The sequence below is a fragment of the Gorilla gorilla genome, chromosome 13 (genome assembly GCF_029281585.2).
Source record: "Gorilla gorilla gorilla isolate KB3781 chromosome 13, NHGRI_mGorGor1-v2.1_pri, whole genome shotgun sequence".
NCBI lineage: Eukaryota > Metazoa > Chordata > Mammalia > Primates > Hominidae > Gorilla > Gorilla gorilla.
In genome coordinates, this window is record NC_073237.2 from 58,662,668 (window position 1) to 58,680,048 (window position 17,381).

The 17,381-nt window shown below is 36.8% G+C and overlaps 1 protein-coding gene across 6 annotated transcripts in view; it reads left to right on the forward strand.

Moving 5' to 3' along the window:
* Positions 1-17,381, forward strand: part of BRD10 (bromodomain containing 10) — a 125,542-nt gene that overhangs the window by 71,402 nt on the left and 36,759 nt on the right. For 4 of the 6 annotated variants that reach the window (XM_019034005.4, XM_019034004.4, XM_063696414.1 and 1 more), the window contains 3 exons: positions 4,143-4,258; positions 8,451-8,638; positions 9,988-14,275. In XM_019034005.4, the coding sequence (XP_018889550.3) occupies positions 4,143-4,258; positions 8,451-8,638; positions 9,988-13,613 (3,930 nt within the window). In that variant the 3' untranslated portion in view covers positions 13,614-14,275. Of the gene's footprint in view, positions 1-4,142; positions 4,259-8,450; positions 8,639-9,987; positions 14,276-14,751; positions 14,887-17,381 lie in introns of those variants that run through there. The other 2 variants (XR_010130212.1, XR_010130213.1) reach the window with 2 other exon arrangements.

The window sequence follows — 17,381 nt, forward strand, 5'->3', positions numbered from 1 at the left end:
CATGTAATGCATTGAGATTCTCTTAGAAAGTATTGTTTGCCTATGAAAATAGTGAAAATTCTAACATGGAAACAGTTAATTTATCCCTGTATTCACATACTTGTTTATAAAGGAAAGTCAGAACTAAAATTAGATGCATAAAGCTTATTAAATATATTTTTATTAGAGAAAGTCATAGCACTGCTCCACAAATGATCTTTTACTAAATTATCTATCTGCCATTTTTATCTTTGTTTCTGTATTAATCAGTATAGAGAAAGAGTCTTAAGAACCTTTCTGATTTTTATTACATCCACATTCTGTCTTTGTGTTTGAAGACAGAAGAACTTGCTGTTTTGCTTTTAATTCACCTTTAACTTTAGGTCATTATAATTTTAATTATTATTGTAATTTTAAAAGTTAAAATAAGTCTTAGAGATTTTAATTCTTATAATACAGAGATACCTACATGTAAATATAGGTACTTATACAATATAATCTATGTCTTCTTTAGGAATTGTCTTTGTGGGGTCCAAGAAATACAGCATTGTATAGTGGAAGGAGATTAGACGTTAGTATTTAGAGTGTAGAATTCTAGTCTAATGGCTGCTTCTGTCGGCAAATACAGTTGTGTCTCAGTATCCTTGGGAGATTGGTTCCAGGACCCCACCTTCATATCAAAATCCATGTATGTTCGAGTGCCTTATATAAAATGGTGTAGTCTTTATGTATAACCTACACACATCCTCCTGTAGACTTTAAATCATCTCTGTATTATAATATCTACTACAATGTAAATGTGATTTAAATACTGGTTATACTATATTGTCTAGGGAATAATGACAAGAAAGAAAAGTCTGTATGTGTTTAGTGTAGACACAACCATTCATTTTTTTTCTTCCAAATTATTTTATATCTGTGGTTGGATACATAGGGTCAACTGTACTTCCCTGTATAACTTTAGACCATTTTCTTCTAGAAAATAAATGCCCTTTTAGTTTCCTTTCAACTTTAATAATTTCATCCTAGATGAAACATGATCATTGTTCTTTGTTTTTCCCTTGTCCATGTATATGAATAAAGTTGATCAATCAGAAAAGCTATTAGTAGCTTTTAGTTAATGACCTAATTTAAAGTTCAATAAATATTTGCTTGAGTTTTAAGTAGATTTTTATATTAGACCCAAGATAAGGCAGATTATCATCTCTAATTTCTTTTATATAACTTTTCTTCTCTTTACATTAATTTCATTGTATACCATGCAACTCTGAGACCACTACTAAGTAGAAAGGGACAGTGTCATTATTTTAATTTGATTGGGGTTATAAGCACCATGTTTTGACCAAAGCAGATGATACATAAAACAGGCAGTGTGAGTTTCCCTTTTACTCTAAGTAATTAAAGCACCTTACCTCAAATAGCAATCCCAGAACAGATAATTTTCAACTTTTTTAAACCTCTGCATGCTTTTGAGCAACGTAAAAACTTGACTCACATTCTCCATGGCAGGGTATAGGGGTGCCCTTTGTTGTGGTCATTATATTCATATGTATCTGCTAGACAAAGCATTTTATCAGTCTTTTCTATAATTTGTGTTATGAAAATAATAAACTTTTGGGTTTGTTTTCAAAATATAGAATGATTTAATAAGCATTTTCAAATTATGAATGAAATACTATACCACCACTACCCCAGACTGAAAATACATAAAGAAAGAGAAGAAGGCCACAAAACATGTAATGTTAAAAGATAACAGACATTTCAAAACAGATTAGTGGGTAAGTTGTATGAAAGAAGTCTGTTCTCTGATCATAATATTTAAGCTTCCTTCCTTATATACAGTCTTCTAGTTCAGTAGTATATTTCTCCATGTTGGATTAAATTTCTAAGATTAGTAATAAACATAAAATTAAAAGGTAAAAACTTTCTAATCTTTTAAAAACTTTTCTACAAAAATTAATATTGTAATCCAACAGAGGCATAAATACAGTTGACAAATATCTTGAAATAACAACATCCCAGCTACCCAGTCTCCCCATCCTGTGCCTCATCTACCTAGGCCTTAGTAAGGTCTTCTGTGCCACAATACTGCTAGTCCTTCTGCATCCCCCACCACACTACCACTTGCTAATCCAGGCAGTAGTCATACTGCCCAGAGTAACTCTACAACTGTCATTTTTCTCCTGTAACTCCCGGTGAGGAATTCAGCATGCCTGGTGTTCCCTAGCCTTTGAACAGTTTTCCAGTTAATTCTGCCACAAAGAGTATAGTCTCCCTACTATCATATCTTTCCTCTTTCTTCTCTCTTTAACTTAGGAAAGATTTACTTCCACTCTCACCATTTGACTTTTTGAAGCCAAATAGTTGAGAAGTGGAAGAATGTTGGTTACAAGTCTACCTAATTTCTATTTTAAGTTCACTTTTTCTAGATGAAAGTTACTTCCTGTTCAATTTTATAATGTATCATTTAATAGTTTTGTGTTCATGGCTTAAAATAAACACTTCTATAACATTTCTTTGAGAAAAATAAACTTGTAAGGTGTAGGTCATTTTTAACTTGGGTCCTTTGTGTACTTTAGAACACATTTAACAAGAAAGAGGCCTATCTAGATTAATATATGAAATAAAAATTACTTTTCTTGAATTTTTTTTCTTAATTCTTTGATTCATCATACCATTAAGAAACAAGAATTAGTCATGAGCCTAGGTTCCATGTTCATTACGTGCACATGCACATATATAATCTCGTATCTTCCTACTCTTCTAGTAAGCAATTCCTCTTCTAAGATATAAAAACCTCAGAGGTAGAAATTTACCTGTTTATGTGCATAAACATTCTGCTGGTTTAAAGCACAGAATATTTTTTGTAAAACTGTACTGTTCGTCACACAGGTTTATATGTGACTAAAATTTTCATGACTGAAATTTGAAGGTCATATATATATATCTCCTTATATATGTTGGGAAATTTATGCACATGTTTGTAATAGTTTTTGCTCTAGATAGTGGTAATTTTTCCGCCTTAGTGTTCTACTTATATGCAAATGGACTCAACAGTTGCTATAGGACAAAATCTAAGTTTATGCATGTTAAATATGACCCATAACGTATATAATTATGTATCTTTTGTTAGAAAGAAAACACGTGGATTGTGTGATCTGTGAATTATATCTCAAAGCCATTACAAAAAAAAAAAACCCAACATGATTATGTAACAGTAGGTGATGGTAATAATAGGTATATACTGTGGCTTAGCAGCTATAAATTTATTGTTCCTATGTTATTCAAATAATTTTATATATACAGGTGAGGTGTATCTTCTAGAGGTTTCTATAGCCTGTGTCAGATTGAGTTCATGTGATGTACTTTTTAAGAGGTAGTGATGTGGTTCTAAGAGCTTGGACTTCAGAATCAGGCAGATACGGGTTTAAGTTATAGGACCTTAAGCAAGTCATTTAATCTCTATGAGCCTTATTTTCATCATTTGTAAAGTGAACATAACAATGCACACATCTCAGAAGGCTTTTTGTAAATGCTAGAGCTCTCTCTAGATATATATATATATGTGAAATACCTAGGTTAATACTTAGCAAATTGAGAGGACATCAGTAATTATTAACTCTTAGTATAGCATTAGGGTATTGAAAACAGTAACTGCTTGGTTGCTTTTCTGGGCTAGAAACATTGTAAAATAAAATAATTGTAAAATTTCCTAGGAAGTTTGTTAAAAAGACTGCTTTTAGACGTGATAACAAACCTACCTTTTCTCTCCCTTTTCCCCAGTCTTTGGGAAAATTACAGTAACTTTACTGAAATGACCCATGTCGTACTTACTTAATGAATTTATATAAATGTTTGTATTTTTACATATATTTAACAAATGATTTATTAAAACATTTACAATTGATGCAATTTTAAAACATTTTTTAAATTTTTGTCTTCAAGTTGAATGAAACAGGTTTCAGATTTCTCTGGTAGAATTGAGAATTGTTACATATATTGAATAAAATTTATTACAGGATATTTTCCCCCTTTCTGCAAGCTTCTGAAGAAGAAATACGTTTTTATGGAGTATTGGCATTTTTGTATTTTACTCAGAAAATAAGTTTTGACATTTACTTTTAGAATAAATCTAAGGGATTTACTTTAAACATTGTTTTTAGGGAAAATGGTATCATCGGAGGCAAGCTGTAAAAGAATTACATAGTACATTGATACGTCTTTTAAATGAATTGCTGCCATGGGAACCAAAGTTAATGAAGGCTTTCCAAAGAAACAGGTAATTTTAACGTTATAATCTGTTTTACTTATTTTATGGTCCTTAATTTACGATTTTTGGATGATGTCCTGGAATCATTTAGTAGTTTTCCAGTCATTTGTAATTCGGCAGATATTTTTGACTGCCCACTGTGTGCAAGGCTCTTTCTAAGCCCTGAGAAAATATTGTTGACTAAACAAAGTCTCCACTCTGTGACTTACATTCTCATGGAAAAAAACACACTCAAATGTCAGATGGCAAAAAAAGTGCTGTGAAGAAAAATAAAGCAAGGTAAGGGGGTTAAGAAATGGCTGATTTGGGCAGGATGAAGGTTACTCTTTAATCAGGTGTCAGGGAAAGCTTCCCTGATGAGTTGGTGTTTGAACAGAGACCTTAAAGAAATGAGGAAGGGAGCTGTGTGGATTTCTGAGGGGAAAGCAGAGGGAATAGAAGGTACTAAAGCCCTAGAGTTGACAGCATGTTTGGCGTTTAGTGGAGATGCAAAGAGGCAAGTGTAACCAGAGCAGAGCGAGTGAAGAGAAATGTGGTAACAGGCAAGAGTCAGAGAGGTAAGGAGGAAGGAAGCCAGATCATGTAGATCTTTAAGAATTTGAGTTTTTACACTGAGTGAGGTGAGAAGCCATTGAAGGGTTTTAAGCGGGGAAGGGACATGATTTGATTTATGTTTTAAAGCAATCACTCTGTTGGGTGGAGATAAATGTAATGGGACAAAGATGAAAGCAGGGAAACCAGTATGCTATAGCAGTAATCCAGGAGAAAAATGGTAGAGGCTTGGACTAGGATAGTAGCAGTGCAGATACCAAGGAGTGGCTGGATTCTGGATATACCTTGAAAGTAGGATTGGTAGAATTTGCTTAAGGATTGGATATGTGGAGTATGAGAGAAAGTGAGGAATGAAAAAGATGATGCCCACTATTTTTGGTCTAAACAACTGGAATAATGGAATTGCCATGAACTGAGATAAGGGAAACTCAAGGAGTAGCAAATTTGAGAGGTAGAGGGGATTGAAGAGTTGGATTTGAACATGTTAACTTTGATATGCTCTTAGACATCTAATTGGTGTTACTGAATAGGCAGTTCAGTATAGGAGTCTGAGTTCAAGGGAGTCTGGAGGTACAAATTTGGGAGCTGTCAGCATCTTGATTGTATTTAAAGACATAAGGCTGGTAGAAATCACTTAGTATATGAGCATAGATAGAGAAGAAAAGAAAAGCGAGCATTAGACCTTCCAGCATGTAGAAGTGGCCAAGATGAGTAGGACTCAGTAGAAGAGACTTTGAAGGAGTGCTCAGTAAAACAGGAAGATAGTCAAGGAAGAGAAGTGTTTTGGAAACCAGGTAAAGAAAATGTTTCATAAAGGAGGGCTGCTCATGATGGGTTGAGGAAATGAGAAATAAGAATTTATTATTTAATTTGGCAACATGAGGATCATATTAATCACCTTGGTGAGCTGTGGTAGTAGAAGAGTGGATGAAAGTCTTAGAAGTCTATTCAGGAGAATTAGGGGAGAGAAATGGAAGAGTCCTCTTTCATGGAGTTTTGCTATAAGGTGGAATAGAGAAATGGAGCAGTATCTGGAAGGAAAAGAGGTTAAGAGAGTGTGTTTTGTTGTTGTCGTTGTTTGTGTGATAGAATAACATGTTTGTGTACTGATGGAAATGATTTAGTAGACAAAAAATGGATTCAGGTAAAGGAAGGGACATTTGGTAGAGTGTTATCCTTGATTAGGTAAGAGGATGCATTTAAATGGAGGTGTTAGCTTAGGTAGGGAGATGGAGAATAGGAATATACATTAAGGTGAGTTGCAGATGAGGTGTGAGCATGTGAAAGTTCTCTTCTGATTGCCTCCATTTTTCTTGAAATAAGAAGTAAAGCCATTAACTGAGACCAAGAAGGTTACTGAGAGTGAGAAGGGAGGAGAACTTTATACTATCCCCACATAGATATTTTTTCATTCCAATCTTATAGATTGAAAGGGAAATTCATTTTATGATTATCATTTGGTAACCCATTCTAATACCTTTCACAGCCCTCATGTGCTTCCATAAAACCCTTAACAATAATTGAAAACCTACATAAACTGAAAGCAATTATTAACTAACATTTGTTGAATATTTATGTGCCACACATACTGAGAGGTAAGTACTATTATTATTCTCATTTGTAATAAGTAAACTGATGCTTAGAAAATTAAGGAATTTTAATGTTTTAAAAATTAAAAGCCACTTTGGGAGGCTGAGGCAGGCAGATCACGAGGTCAGGAGATCAAGACCATCCTGGCTAACATGGTGAAACCCCGTCTCTCCTAAAAACACAAAAAATTAGCCGGGTGTGGTGGCGGGCGCCTGTAGTCCCAGCTACTCAGGAGGCTGAAGCAGGAGAATGGCATGAACCCAGGAGGCGGAGCTTGCAGTGAGCTGTGATCGCGCCACTGCACTCCAGCCTGGGCAGCAGAGTGAGACTCCGTCTCAAAAAAAATAAATAAATAAAAAATTTAAAGCCTGGGCAATATGGTGCAACTGTGTCTGTACAAAAAATACAAACATTAGCCAGGTATGGTGGTGCATGCCTGTGGTCCCAGCTACTCAGGAGGCTGAGGTGGGTGCATTGCTTGATCCTGGGAGGTGGAGGTTACAGTGAGCCAAGATTGTGCCACTTGTACTCCAGCCTGGCGACAAAGCGAGACCCTGTCTCTAAAAACTAAGTTAAAATTGAAAGTCTTACAACTAGTAAGTGACAGGGGTAGGACTTAAAATCTAATGTGCACAAATAAGAATGTATAGCAAAAATAAATTGGAGAACATGGCCAGGCGCAGTGGTTCACGCCTGTAATCCCAGCACTTTAGGAGGCCAAGGTGGGCAGATCACGAGGTCAGGAATTTGAGACCAGCTTGGCCAACATGGTGAAACCCCGTCTCTACTAAAAATACAAAAATTAGCCAGTTGTGGTGGCGCGTGTCTGTAATCCCAGCTACTCAGTAGGCTGAGGCAGGAGAACTGCTTGAACCTGGGAGGCAGAGGTTGCAGTGAGCCGAGATTGTGCCACTCCACTCCAGTCTGGGTGACAGAGCAAGACGAAGGAGGAAAGGAAAGGAAAAAGGAAAGGGAAGGAAGAAGGAAATGGAGAACATATGTTCATGTTTATTTTTTGAATAAACAACACTAAGGGTAAAAGTTGAGGATAAGGTAGAACACTTAGTTGAAAACAAAAGGAATAATGAAGGATCTCTAAAATACCATGTTTCCATCTCTAGTTTCTCAGAAATAAAGCTATTATGTTTTTATATGAAAAAGATCTCTGTGAAAGATTACTTTTCAGCTTTGTTTTCCTAGGCGTAATTTTTTAAAATATTTCTATTAAGATTGAAAGGTTTAGATACAATTACTCCCAGGATTAAGTGATAGATTTGTTACTCTCTGTATAATAGTCACAAAAATAGATACTGGTGCTTAGAATTTCTGGCTAAACTTTTTTAAATGACCTTTTAAGATGTGTTATAGTCAGTAATTTTAAGACTCTAATCTGTCAGTGCAGCTAGAAAAAAAATTAGTTGTCTCATTTAATTGGTCTAACAGCAACCTTTATAAAGATGATCAGATGGTATGTTCAAATCTTTATTCTGAAATTTGCAGATACATATAATTTTTTTTCTTTTCTTTTTTTTTTTTTTTTTTTGAGATGGAGTCTCGCTCTGTCGCCCAGGCTGGAGTGCAGTGGCATGATCTTGGCTCACTGCAACCTCCACCTCCTGGGTTCAAGCAGTTCTCGTCCCTCAGCCTCCTGAATAGCTGGGATTACAGGTGCCCACCACCACGCCTGGCTAATTTTTGTATTTTTAGTAGAGACAGGGCTTCACCGTGTTGGCCAGGCTGGTCTCAAACTCCTGGGCTCAAGAGGTCCGCCTACCTCGGCCTCCCAAAGTGCTGGGATTATAGGCATGAGCCACCATGCCTGGCCAGATACATATAATTTTTTAAGTTTCAAGTTTCTTATGCCTATACCATAGGTTCTGTCTTCCTGAGCATTGGCAAGACTGAACTAAGCGTCTTAGACACGCTTAAGATTAAAGCATAATTTCTAGTGACTTAATAAAAAATATTTCCATATGTAGTTTAAAATGTTAAAAGTTAGTTTAGATTCCAAGAATTTAATGCATCTGTATTATTTGTTATGTTGGGCATTTTATTTCAGGAGCCGCCTGAAGAAAGACTATGATGATTTCAGAAGACAACCTGATCATGATACATTTAATACAGAACTATGGACCACTGATGAAGGTGAAGGAGATCTTGGAAAAGACTCTCCTAAGGGAGAAATCAGTAAGTCTATAGACTCAACAGAACCTCTGGATATCCTGGAGAAAGATCACTTTGATTCAGGTAAGCATTAAACTTTTTTTTTAAATCAACACTGAAGGCACAAAGAGAAGTTTTTGTTTGCTGTGAAGGCAAAAGATAATATGGTCAATGAAATACATTGATTAGGGAAATCTGTTATGTTTTGAAGAAGTAGTGTCCACATCCTTGTAAGAAGTTTCTACTAGCCTAGGCAACATAGCGAGACCCCATCTCAACAAAAAAATAAATAAAAATTAGCCAGGCATGGTGGTTGCATCCCTGTAGTCCCAGCTATTCAAGAGGTCAAGATAGGAGTATCACTTGAGGCCAGGAATTTAAGGTTACAGTGAGCTGTCCACTGCTTTCTAGACTGGGCAACAGAGCAAAATGCTGTCTCAAAAAAAAAAAAAAAGTTTCTTGGAGTCATTATTACATTTCTAGGAGTTTCAGGAGCCAGTGCTTGACTCCAAACTGTAGGCCTGTCATTGCCCATTACAAACCACACACCCTTGATCTGTAATCCCTTTGAAATTGGTTCATGCTCTTCTTTTTATTATTAGTATTTTTGAAGCACTGTATCTGAAATTTACTTTAGAAATAGAATTTGACAAGTTCTTAATATTGTGAAGATTATTTTTTCAGGAATTACCATGGTTGATGGCCTAATGAGACCAGAATGAACACATCATTTTAATAAGGATAAAGGGATGGATTAGATTACCTGTAATTCATTTCAGTTTATCAGATTACGTTATGTAAATCTAGTTTAATGACTTTCTTTGGTTATGTAGAGGTTAATATAGGCAACAGAGTGGTTAGAAATGCTTTAACTTATTGTTTGCCATCTTTGGCAAATTAAGAGTAATGTCTTATAAACCTAGTTTGACCGAATATGAACATAAATTTTTTCACTATAAGGATGAACATCAGAAAAAGCTGGATATTTTTTGTCCTTTAGAGTCTCTAGAAATAGAATAGATTGGAGAACCATCTCTCTATGGTATCAAAAATGTTCCTAGCTAGAAAAAGAGAACTAGATTCCTTTCCAAATTAAATTCTGAGCCCTGATTGTTGACTTGGGTATTTCTAATGAAACAGTTTTTTGCACTTACGCTGGCAGAAGAATTAGCAGAATTCTTGACCAAAAATTTTGACCAAAAAAATTTTCTCAATAATAGGTTTTTCTTGGGCATGGTTATGATACCTAGATTATCATGTCAAAGATGACCTTACCTTTGTCTTCATCAGTGGTGCTAAGGCTTTTGAATCACCCTGCAGTAGATTTCTTAATACATTGCCAGCTCAAAGATTGACTTTCTTTTTACAGTTGATGTTATTACTATTTAGTTGCTGTTTTATATAAACAAAATGCCTGTTTTTATAATTTTCAGATGATATGAAGTTGTCAGAAATAGATTTTCCTATGGCTAGAAGCAAGCTGTTGAAAAAGGAATTGCCTTCAAAAGACTTACCGAAGACACTGCTTAAAACACTTAAACGACAGTCCAAACAAACTGGTTATGTGGATGACAGCACAAAAGAGCTTTCTCCAAGGAAGAAGGCAAAGTTAAGCACAAATGAGACAACAGTTGAGAATCTAGAAAGTGATGTGCAGATTGACTGTTTCAGTGAATCAAAGCATACAGAGCCATCATTTCCAGAGTCATTTGCCTCATTGGATTCAGTACCAGTGTCTACTCTCCAGAAAGGGACCAAACCCATTCAGGCTTTGCTTGCAAAGAATATTGGGAACAAAGTGACCTTAACAAATCAACTGCCTCCTTCCACAGGTAGAAATGCTCCTGCTGTGGAAAAACCAGTTTTATCTCCTCCGGAAGCAAGCCCGATAAAGCCAGCATTGACCTGCCACACCAATACAAAAGGTCCTTTACAAATGGTATACAAAATGCCCTGTGGCCAGTGGTTGCCAATAGATCTTCAAAATAGCTCTGTAAAGATTCAGGTGCAGCCTATGATGGATCCTAAAACAGGAGAAAAAATCATGCAGCAAGTTCTTATTCTGCCTAAGAATTTTGTGATTCAGCATAAAGAAGGAAAAGCAGTTGCAAAAGAAATGCCACCACTTCAACAGAAAGGTACAGAACAACATTGTTCATCTTTCCCACAGACAACAAATATAAATTCTTCTTTAGCATCAGTTTTTGTCAACTCACCAGGAACTGTTTCTACCCAACTACCAAATGCAGTTTTCAACAAAACAATTACACCTTTATCAAATATAAGTAGTGCTAGACCACAGCCTTTGTCGCCTGTAACCTCTGTAAGTAACTTATTAACACCATCAGTTAAGACTAGCCAGAGTGAGGCAGGAAAAGCCAAGAATGCAGTTTCAGCAGCCACATTCTCCTTGCCCAGTGCTTCACCGACCATTTCCTCCACAGGTCAGCCTCTGTTATCAACAACAACACTAAATGGGTCTACAAATCCTGGTAGTTCCTTCAACTGTTTTGCACAACAGACTGCTGATTCTTCCGAAGCAAAGCAAGAGCTGAAAACTGTGTGCATAAGAGATTCACAGTCAATTCTTGTTAGGACACGAGGTGGGAACACTGGAGTTGTAAAAGTACAGACCAACCCAGATCAAAATTCACCCAATACTGTATCTTCAAGTTCAGTTTTCACTTTTGCTCCTCAGCTTCAGGCATTTCTGGTGCCAAAATCAACAACTTCTTCCTCTGCTTTTTCACCTGTAGCTGGAACAACTACTACATCTAGTCTTTCACCTTTTAGCCAAACACCGACTTCTGTTTCCATTCCAGCTAGCTTTACCCCATCCATGGGGAAAAATCTCAAACTTACATTAGGCCACCCCACTGGCAGTGGTAATTTGGGCCACATGATAGATAAAACTTCACACATGCCCTCTTCTCCCTTGAAGTCCTCTATTTGTTCTAGTACTCTACTACCATCAACAACAAGTAGTTCGGTAAGTGTAATTAGCATATCAGCAGCAAATTTTGGACAAAACAATGCAAATATTATTCATACTCCAACTAAACAGCAACAAGTAGATTATATCACAAAAAGTTACCCTGTTACAAGGTCAGAAGCAACAGCAGCAACAAATGGAGATGTAATCAGTGGGACTCCAGTTCAGAAACTTATGCTGGTATCAGCTCCATCTATTCTTTCTTCTGGCAATGGAACTGCAATTAATATGACACCTGCGCTGACATCTACAGGTGTTTCTGCCCAGAAATTAGTTTTTATTAATGCCCCAGTTCCCAGTGGTACATCAACCCCAACTCTTGTTGCAGAATCGTTAAAACAAGCTCTTCCTCCTCCATTGAATAAAGCATATGTTAAGACTCCAGAGCAACCCCAAATAGTACTGATTCCATCTACAGTGGGCACACCAATAAAAATAAATTCATCACCAGCTGTGTCTCAGATAAAAGATGTGAAAATTGGACTAAACATAGGTCAAGCAATTGTAAATACTTCAGGCACTGTGCCAGCTATACCATCAATTAACATATTACAAAATGTAACCCCAAAAGGAGAAGACAAAAGTAGCAAAGGCTATATTTTGCCATTGTCAACAAGTGGTAATCCAGTTCCAGTAAGCTCAAATTTTGTGAGTCAGAATATTACCCCTGTTAATGAATCAGTGGTTTCTGCAGCAAGAGCAGTAAACGTGCTTTCAGTTACTGGAGCAAATTTATCTTTGGGTTCCCTTCCAGTGACCTCAGCCTCTGCTTCAGCTGGGGCACGACCTCCTGTTTTAGTCAGTGGAAATGATACCTCTTCAAGAATTATGCCTATTTTGTCAAATAGACTTTGCTCATCAAGTCTCGGAAACACTGTGGCTATATCAACTGTGAAAACAGGACACCTTGCATCATCTGTTCTGATTTCAACTACGCAACCAGTAGTGTCTCCTAAATGTTTAACATCAGCTTTGCAAATTCCTGTTACGGTTGCCTTACCTACACCTGTGACTACATCCCCTAAAATAATAAACACAGTTCCACATTCGGCAGCAGTACCAGGAGCCACACGTTCTGTATCTATCTCTAAAAGACAATCTCAGACTTCACTCCAGTTTCATTCACCAGGGATTTCAACTACAGTGCCAACAAATGTAAACACAAATAAACCTCAAACTGAATTGTCGTCCCTTTCACCAAGTCCAGGTAAAATAATTAATACTTCCAATTTTGCTTCTCTGCCAAATCAGCAAGCTTTAGTAAAAACCCCCAGTTACAGTTCTGCTCCAGGTGGCACTACCATTCACACGGCTTCGGCACCATCCAATGTAACTAGTCTAGTCGGGAGTCAGTTCAGTGAACCTTGTATTCAGCAAAAAATAGTCATCAATACCAGTACACCTTTGGCACCTGGTACTCAGATTATGATTAACGGAACCCGGTTTATTGTTCCACCACAAGGTCTTGGAGCTGGCAGCCATGTTCTCCTTATATCTACTAATCCAAAATATGGAGCCCCCTTAGTTCTTAACAGTGGCCAAGGCATTCAATCTACACCAATAGATAACTCTGCCCAGAAGATCACACTAACATCAAATAATTCTTTAAGTGGGCAACCTCTACAACATCCTCTAAGAAGCCCTACAAAATTTATAAACTCTTTTGGGAATGCAAGTTCTATACCCACAGTACATACATCACCACAACTCATAAACACAACTGCTAAAGTTCCTGTTCCACCTCCTGTACCAACAGTATCACTGACTTCAGTAATTAAGTCTCCAGCTACCCTTTTGGCTAAGACATCTTTGGTTTCTGCCATTTGCCCCAGTAATCCTCCACTGCCAAGTAGCACTTCAGTGTTTCATTTGGACCCACCTGTCAAAAAATTGTTGGTTAGCCCAGAAGGAGCCATTTTGAATACCATAAATACTCCAGCATCTAAGGTTTCTTCACTCTCTCCATCTCTCTCTCAGATTGTTGTATCTGCCAGTCGAAGTCCTGCGTCTGTCTGCCCTGCTTTTCAGTCGTCGGGCTTAGAGAAGCCTGACAGAGCTGCATCTTGAATTTAGACTAAAAGAGCCAGTTTTTAAATAATGGGGCATTGTTTTGACTCCCATAAAAATTTTAAATGTTTATTATACTGTTGAAAGCATACTATACATTGTGTGTGTGTGTGTGTTTGTGTGTGTGTGTGTGTGTGTGTGTGTGTTTTAATGTATCTTTTCATTAGCTTGCAACAAGGCTTTGTTTTCTTGGGGAGGGAAAGATCTGTTCCATTTCACTTACTGTTCTGAGGAGGGTTTCAAGGTTCTGTGTTTAAAGTCAGGATTTACCTGTCTGTAGAACATAAAGTGAACAAAGTTTGAATAGTTTAGAGTAAGCTAGCCTTTTGCACATTTACACTGACATGTTTCTTCTTGAATTTGGACTGTTGCAGCATATCTATGATATGGTATTCCGTGTCATTAGTGAAATCTTATTTTTGTTTCTGTAAAAAAATATATATATATTTATGCATTGTGAAAAATGCAGTCCATGATGTAAAATTGTACATATTCCAGAATCCCTAACAACCTGTACTAAATATATGTACAAAGAACTATGCTGTCTTATTTATGTTTTGTTTACATAATGTATAGTTTTTTAAGTATTTTAGCAATTTTGGACCAGTGAACTGTTAGCAACAATGCAGAAGAATCTGCATGTAATAAACTGAGTTGCTGTATTTCTTTGTTTGAATACCATTTTTAACGTGTGTTCTTGTTCCATTGAAAGAATACAGGATGTAATTGAAGACAGTCCTTTACAAGAAAGAATTAAGGCTGGGAAATTTGAATTAGAGCTAGCATTTGTACATGGCTTTCCAGCTTACAAATACTACTTTCACTTAAATCTTGTATTTCAGAAAATGCCTTTTTTTTTTTTTTTGACTCATCTGTTGCCCAGGCTGGAGTGTAGTGGTGCAGTCTCAGCTCACTGCAACCTCCACCTCCTGAGCTCAAGCCATCCTCCCACCTCAGCCCCCCAAGTATTAGGTTGGTGTGTAAGTAATTGTGGGTTTTTTGCCACTAATGCCACTAATGGCAAAAAAAAAAAAAAAGCCACTAATGGCAAAAAACCACAATTACTTTCTCACTAACCTAATAGCTGGGACTACGGGCATGGGCCACCATGCCTGACTAATTTTTTAATTTTTTGTAGAGATGGTTTCACCATGTTGCCAGGCTGGTCTTGAATTCCTGGTCTCAAGAGATCCACCTACCTTGGCCTCCCAAAGTGCTGTTATTACAGGCATGAGCCACCGCACCCAAGAATATGCCTCGTTTTAAATAAAAGGTAGCTTTTATATTTATTGGATCTTTATATCCATTATCTTGAGCTACTGAACTGTATACTCATCCTTCCATTTATAATGTTGTTAAACTTCATCACATGAAGTTATTGTTGGGGGTTGGAAATGATATGGAAGCATAGGCCTAAAGATTTCCTTTGAGACTACATCAAAGTGTATTTGTTATCAAAGTGGAGAGGGTAGTGAAAATATTCCTAGAAAGTCACTAAAGGCTCTCAGAAACCGCTATTTATGCTCTAAGTACTTTTCCTAGTCATGTTTATGCTCTACTCAAGTCAGTCTCCCCCTTTTTCTGTCAGTTAAGAAAGCCCTGGGGAAGTGGGTGGTATTTCAAGTGCATTGCATTGCACATTGATGGTGCTCAACAAATGGCTGTATTTACCTACTCAGCTTTTAAAACAAAATGACCCAAAACTGTTTGCCTTTTGTCTCAGAAGAATTCTCTTAAGCCATTTTAAGAAACTAATTTACTGAATTACCTATGGCCCAACTTTAATCCCAGTGAAGGACCTAAACTAATTAACCGCTAAATCTCTCTCTTTTTTTTGAGACGGGGTCTTCTCTGTTGTCCAGGCTGGAGTGCTGTGGTGCTATCTCAGCTCACTGCAACCTCTGCCTCCTGGATTCAAGTGACTCTTCCACCTCAGCCTCCTGAGTAGCTGGGGTTACAGGTGTGCACCACCATAGCCCAGATAATTATTGTATTTTTAGTGGAGATGGGGTTTCACCATATTGGTCAGGCTGGTCTCAAACTCCTGACCTCAGATGATCCGCGCACCTCAGGTGATCTGCCCACCTTGGCCTCCCAAAGTGCTGGGATTACAGGTGTGAGCCGCTGCACCCAGCCACTAAATCTCTTCTAACTCCTAAATCCAAAATTCTAATATGACCTTCAAAGGTCTGTGTGATCTGGTGAACCTTCGTACTGAAGTCCCCACTTAAAGTTTAAAAAGCTCTTCAGTCTGTTCCCGCCTACCTCTCCAGCTTCATTTCAACCTGTTCTCCCTCTTGTTCACTGTACTCTAATTTTCTTTTAGTTTCTAGAAAATTCAAGACACTTGAAGGTCTTCCCAGATGTCTTCTTTGACCTAATGTTCCATTACAGGTTCTTATTACATGTTACGTAACTCCCTGTCCTTGTCATACCTCAGCCAGCATCATTATATTGTGCAGTCACTCAGACTGAGAACAACATAGCACTTCTTCAAAACTATAATTACTTGTTTGAAATTATTTAATTTCAGGAATCTTATCAATCATCATCATTATCGTGCCAGCACCTGGCACACTGTATTCAATGTATATTTGTTGAGTAGGTGGGTGACAAATCTAGATAACCTCTTATTTAAGGTCTAGTTTACTTTTTAAAACTAATGCTCCATTTTTTAAACTAGAAATTCGATTAATGGATTTATATCTTCAAAAATCCAAATTCCTTTGCCTCCAGTGTTGTAGGTCATGTGGATTTCTGAGATCGTGGCTAGAGCACAAAGTTAAATTCCTGAATTCATTGTGTTTAGTGTTATTAAGGGTTCTGTAAAGGGCGTCTATAAAGGCATACATGAAAAGGAAGAAACGTCACCACAGTGCCACCTGAAAAGATTTGTGATACTGGAGAGTCATGTTTTTATACTTAGTATAGAATTAAGCCGTTTGGATATCTGTGTTCTGTATCACCTAAAATACTAAGTTAAAAGATGCTGAAATAGCCTGCCTCCTTCTGGTGTATTAGCACTTCCCTTTCCTCATTTCCTATGGTTTTTCCTGCCCCCACATAAAGTTTTTCCTTTGTGATTAGTTTTATATATATGTTATGTATGTTTTTTATATATGTTTTTATATATATTTTATATATAAGTTTTATATATAGTGATTAGTTTTATATATGCCTATATATACACACACGTATATATACATATATATACACACATACATGTGTAATACTAAATAGCTGAAGTCCTGCTCATGTCCCAAGTCTCCAATTTTATTGGTGTATTTAATAATTAATTGAAATAGTTTTATGATTAAAGTAGTGATAGCTAGAATATGTACACTAAAATCAGTGGAAATGTTTGCTTGATCCAGTAGATCAACTTAAATTTAGAATTTTTTAACATTAAAAGCTTGAGAAAGTGGCAAATTCTGAAAGAGATCTGAGAAATTTGATAGGGATTTTAGTTAGCCAAAATTACTAAAACTTAGAAATGATAAACAGTTTACCTGAAGTCATTCCAGAAGTAGTTTTGCCATCATCTGAGCTTATTGGCTTATTGTTACTATAATGTTGTCATCTGCCCCAGTTATTCTTACACATTTATTCAGGAAGCATTTACTATCCACAGCATGGTGCTTGATGCTTAGAAAAGTTGAAGGGTATAGCATAGTTTAGAAGGTTCTTACAACCTGGAGAGAAAATGTGAATGTGAGAAACATATAGTTAAAAATGTATGAAGTAGTATTAGAGAATCAAATGATGTAT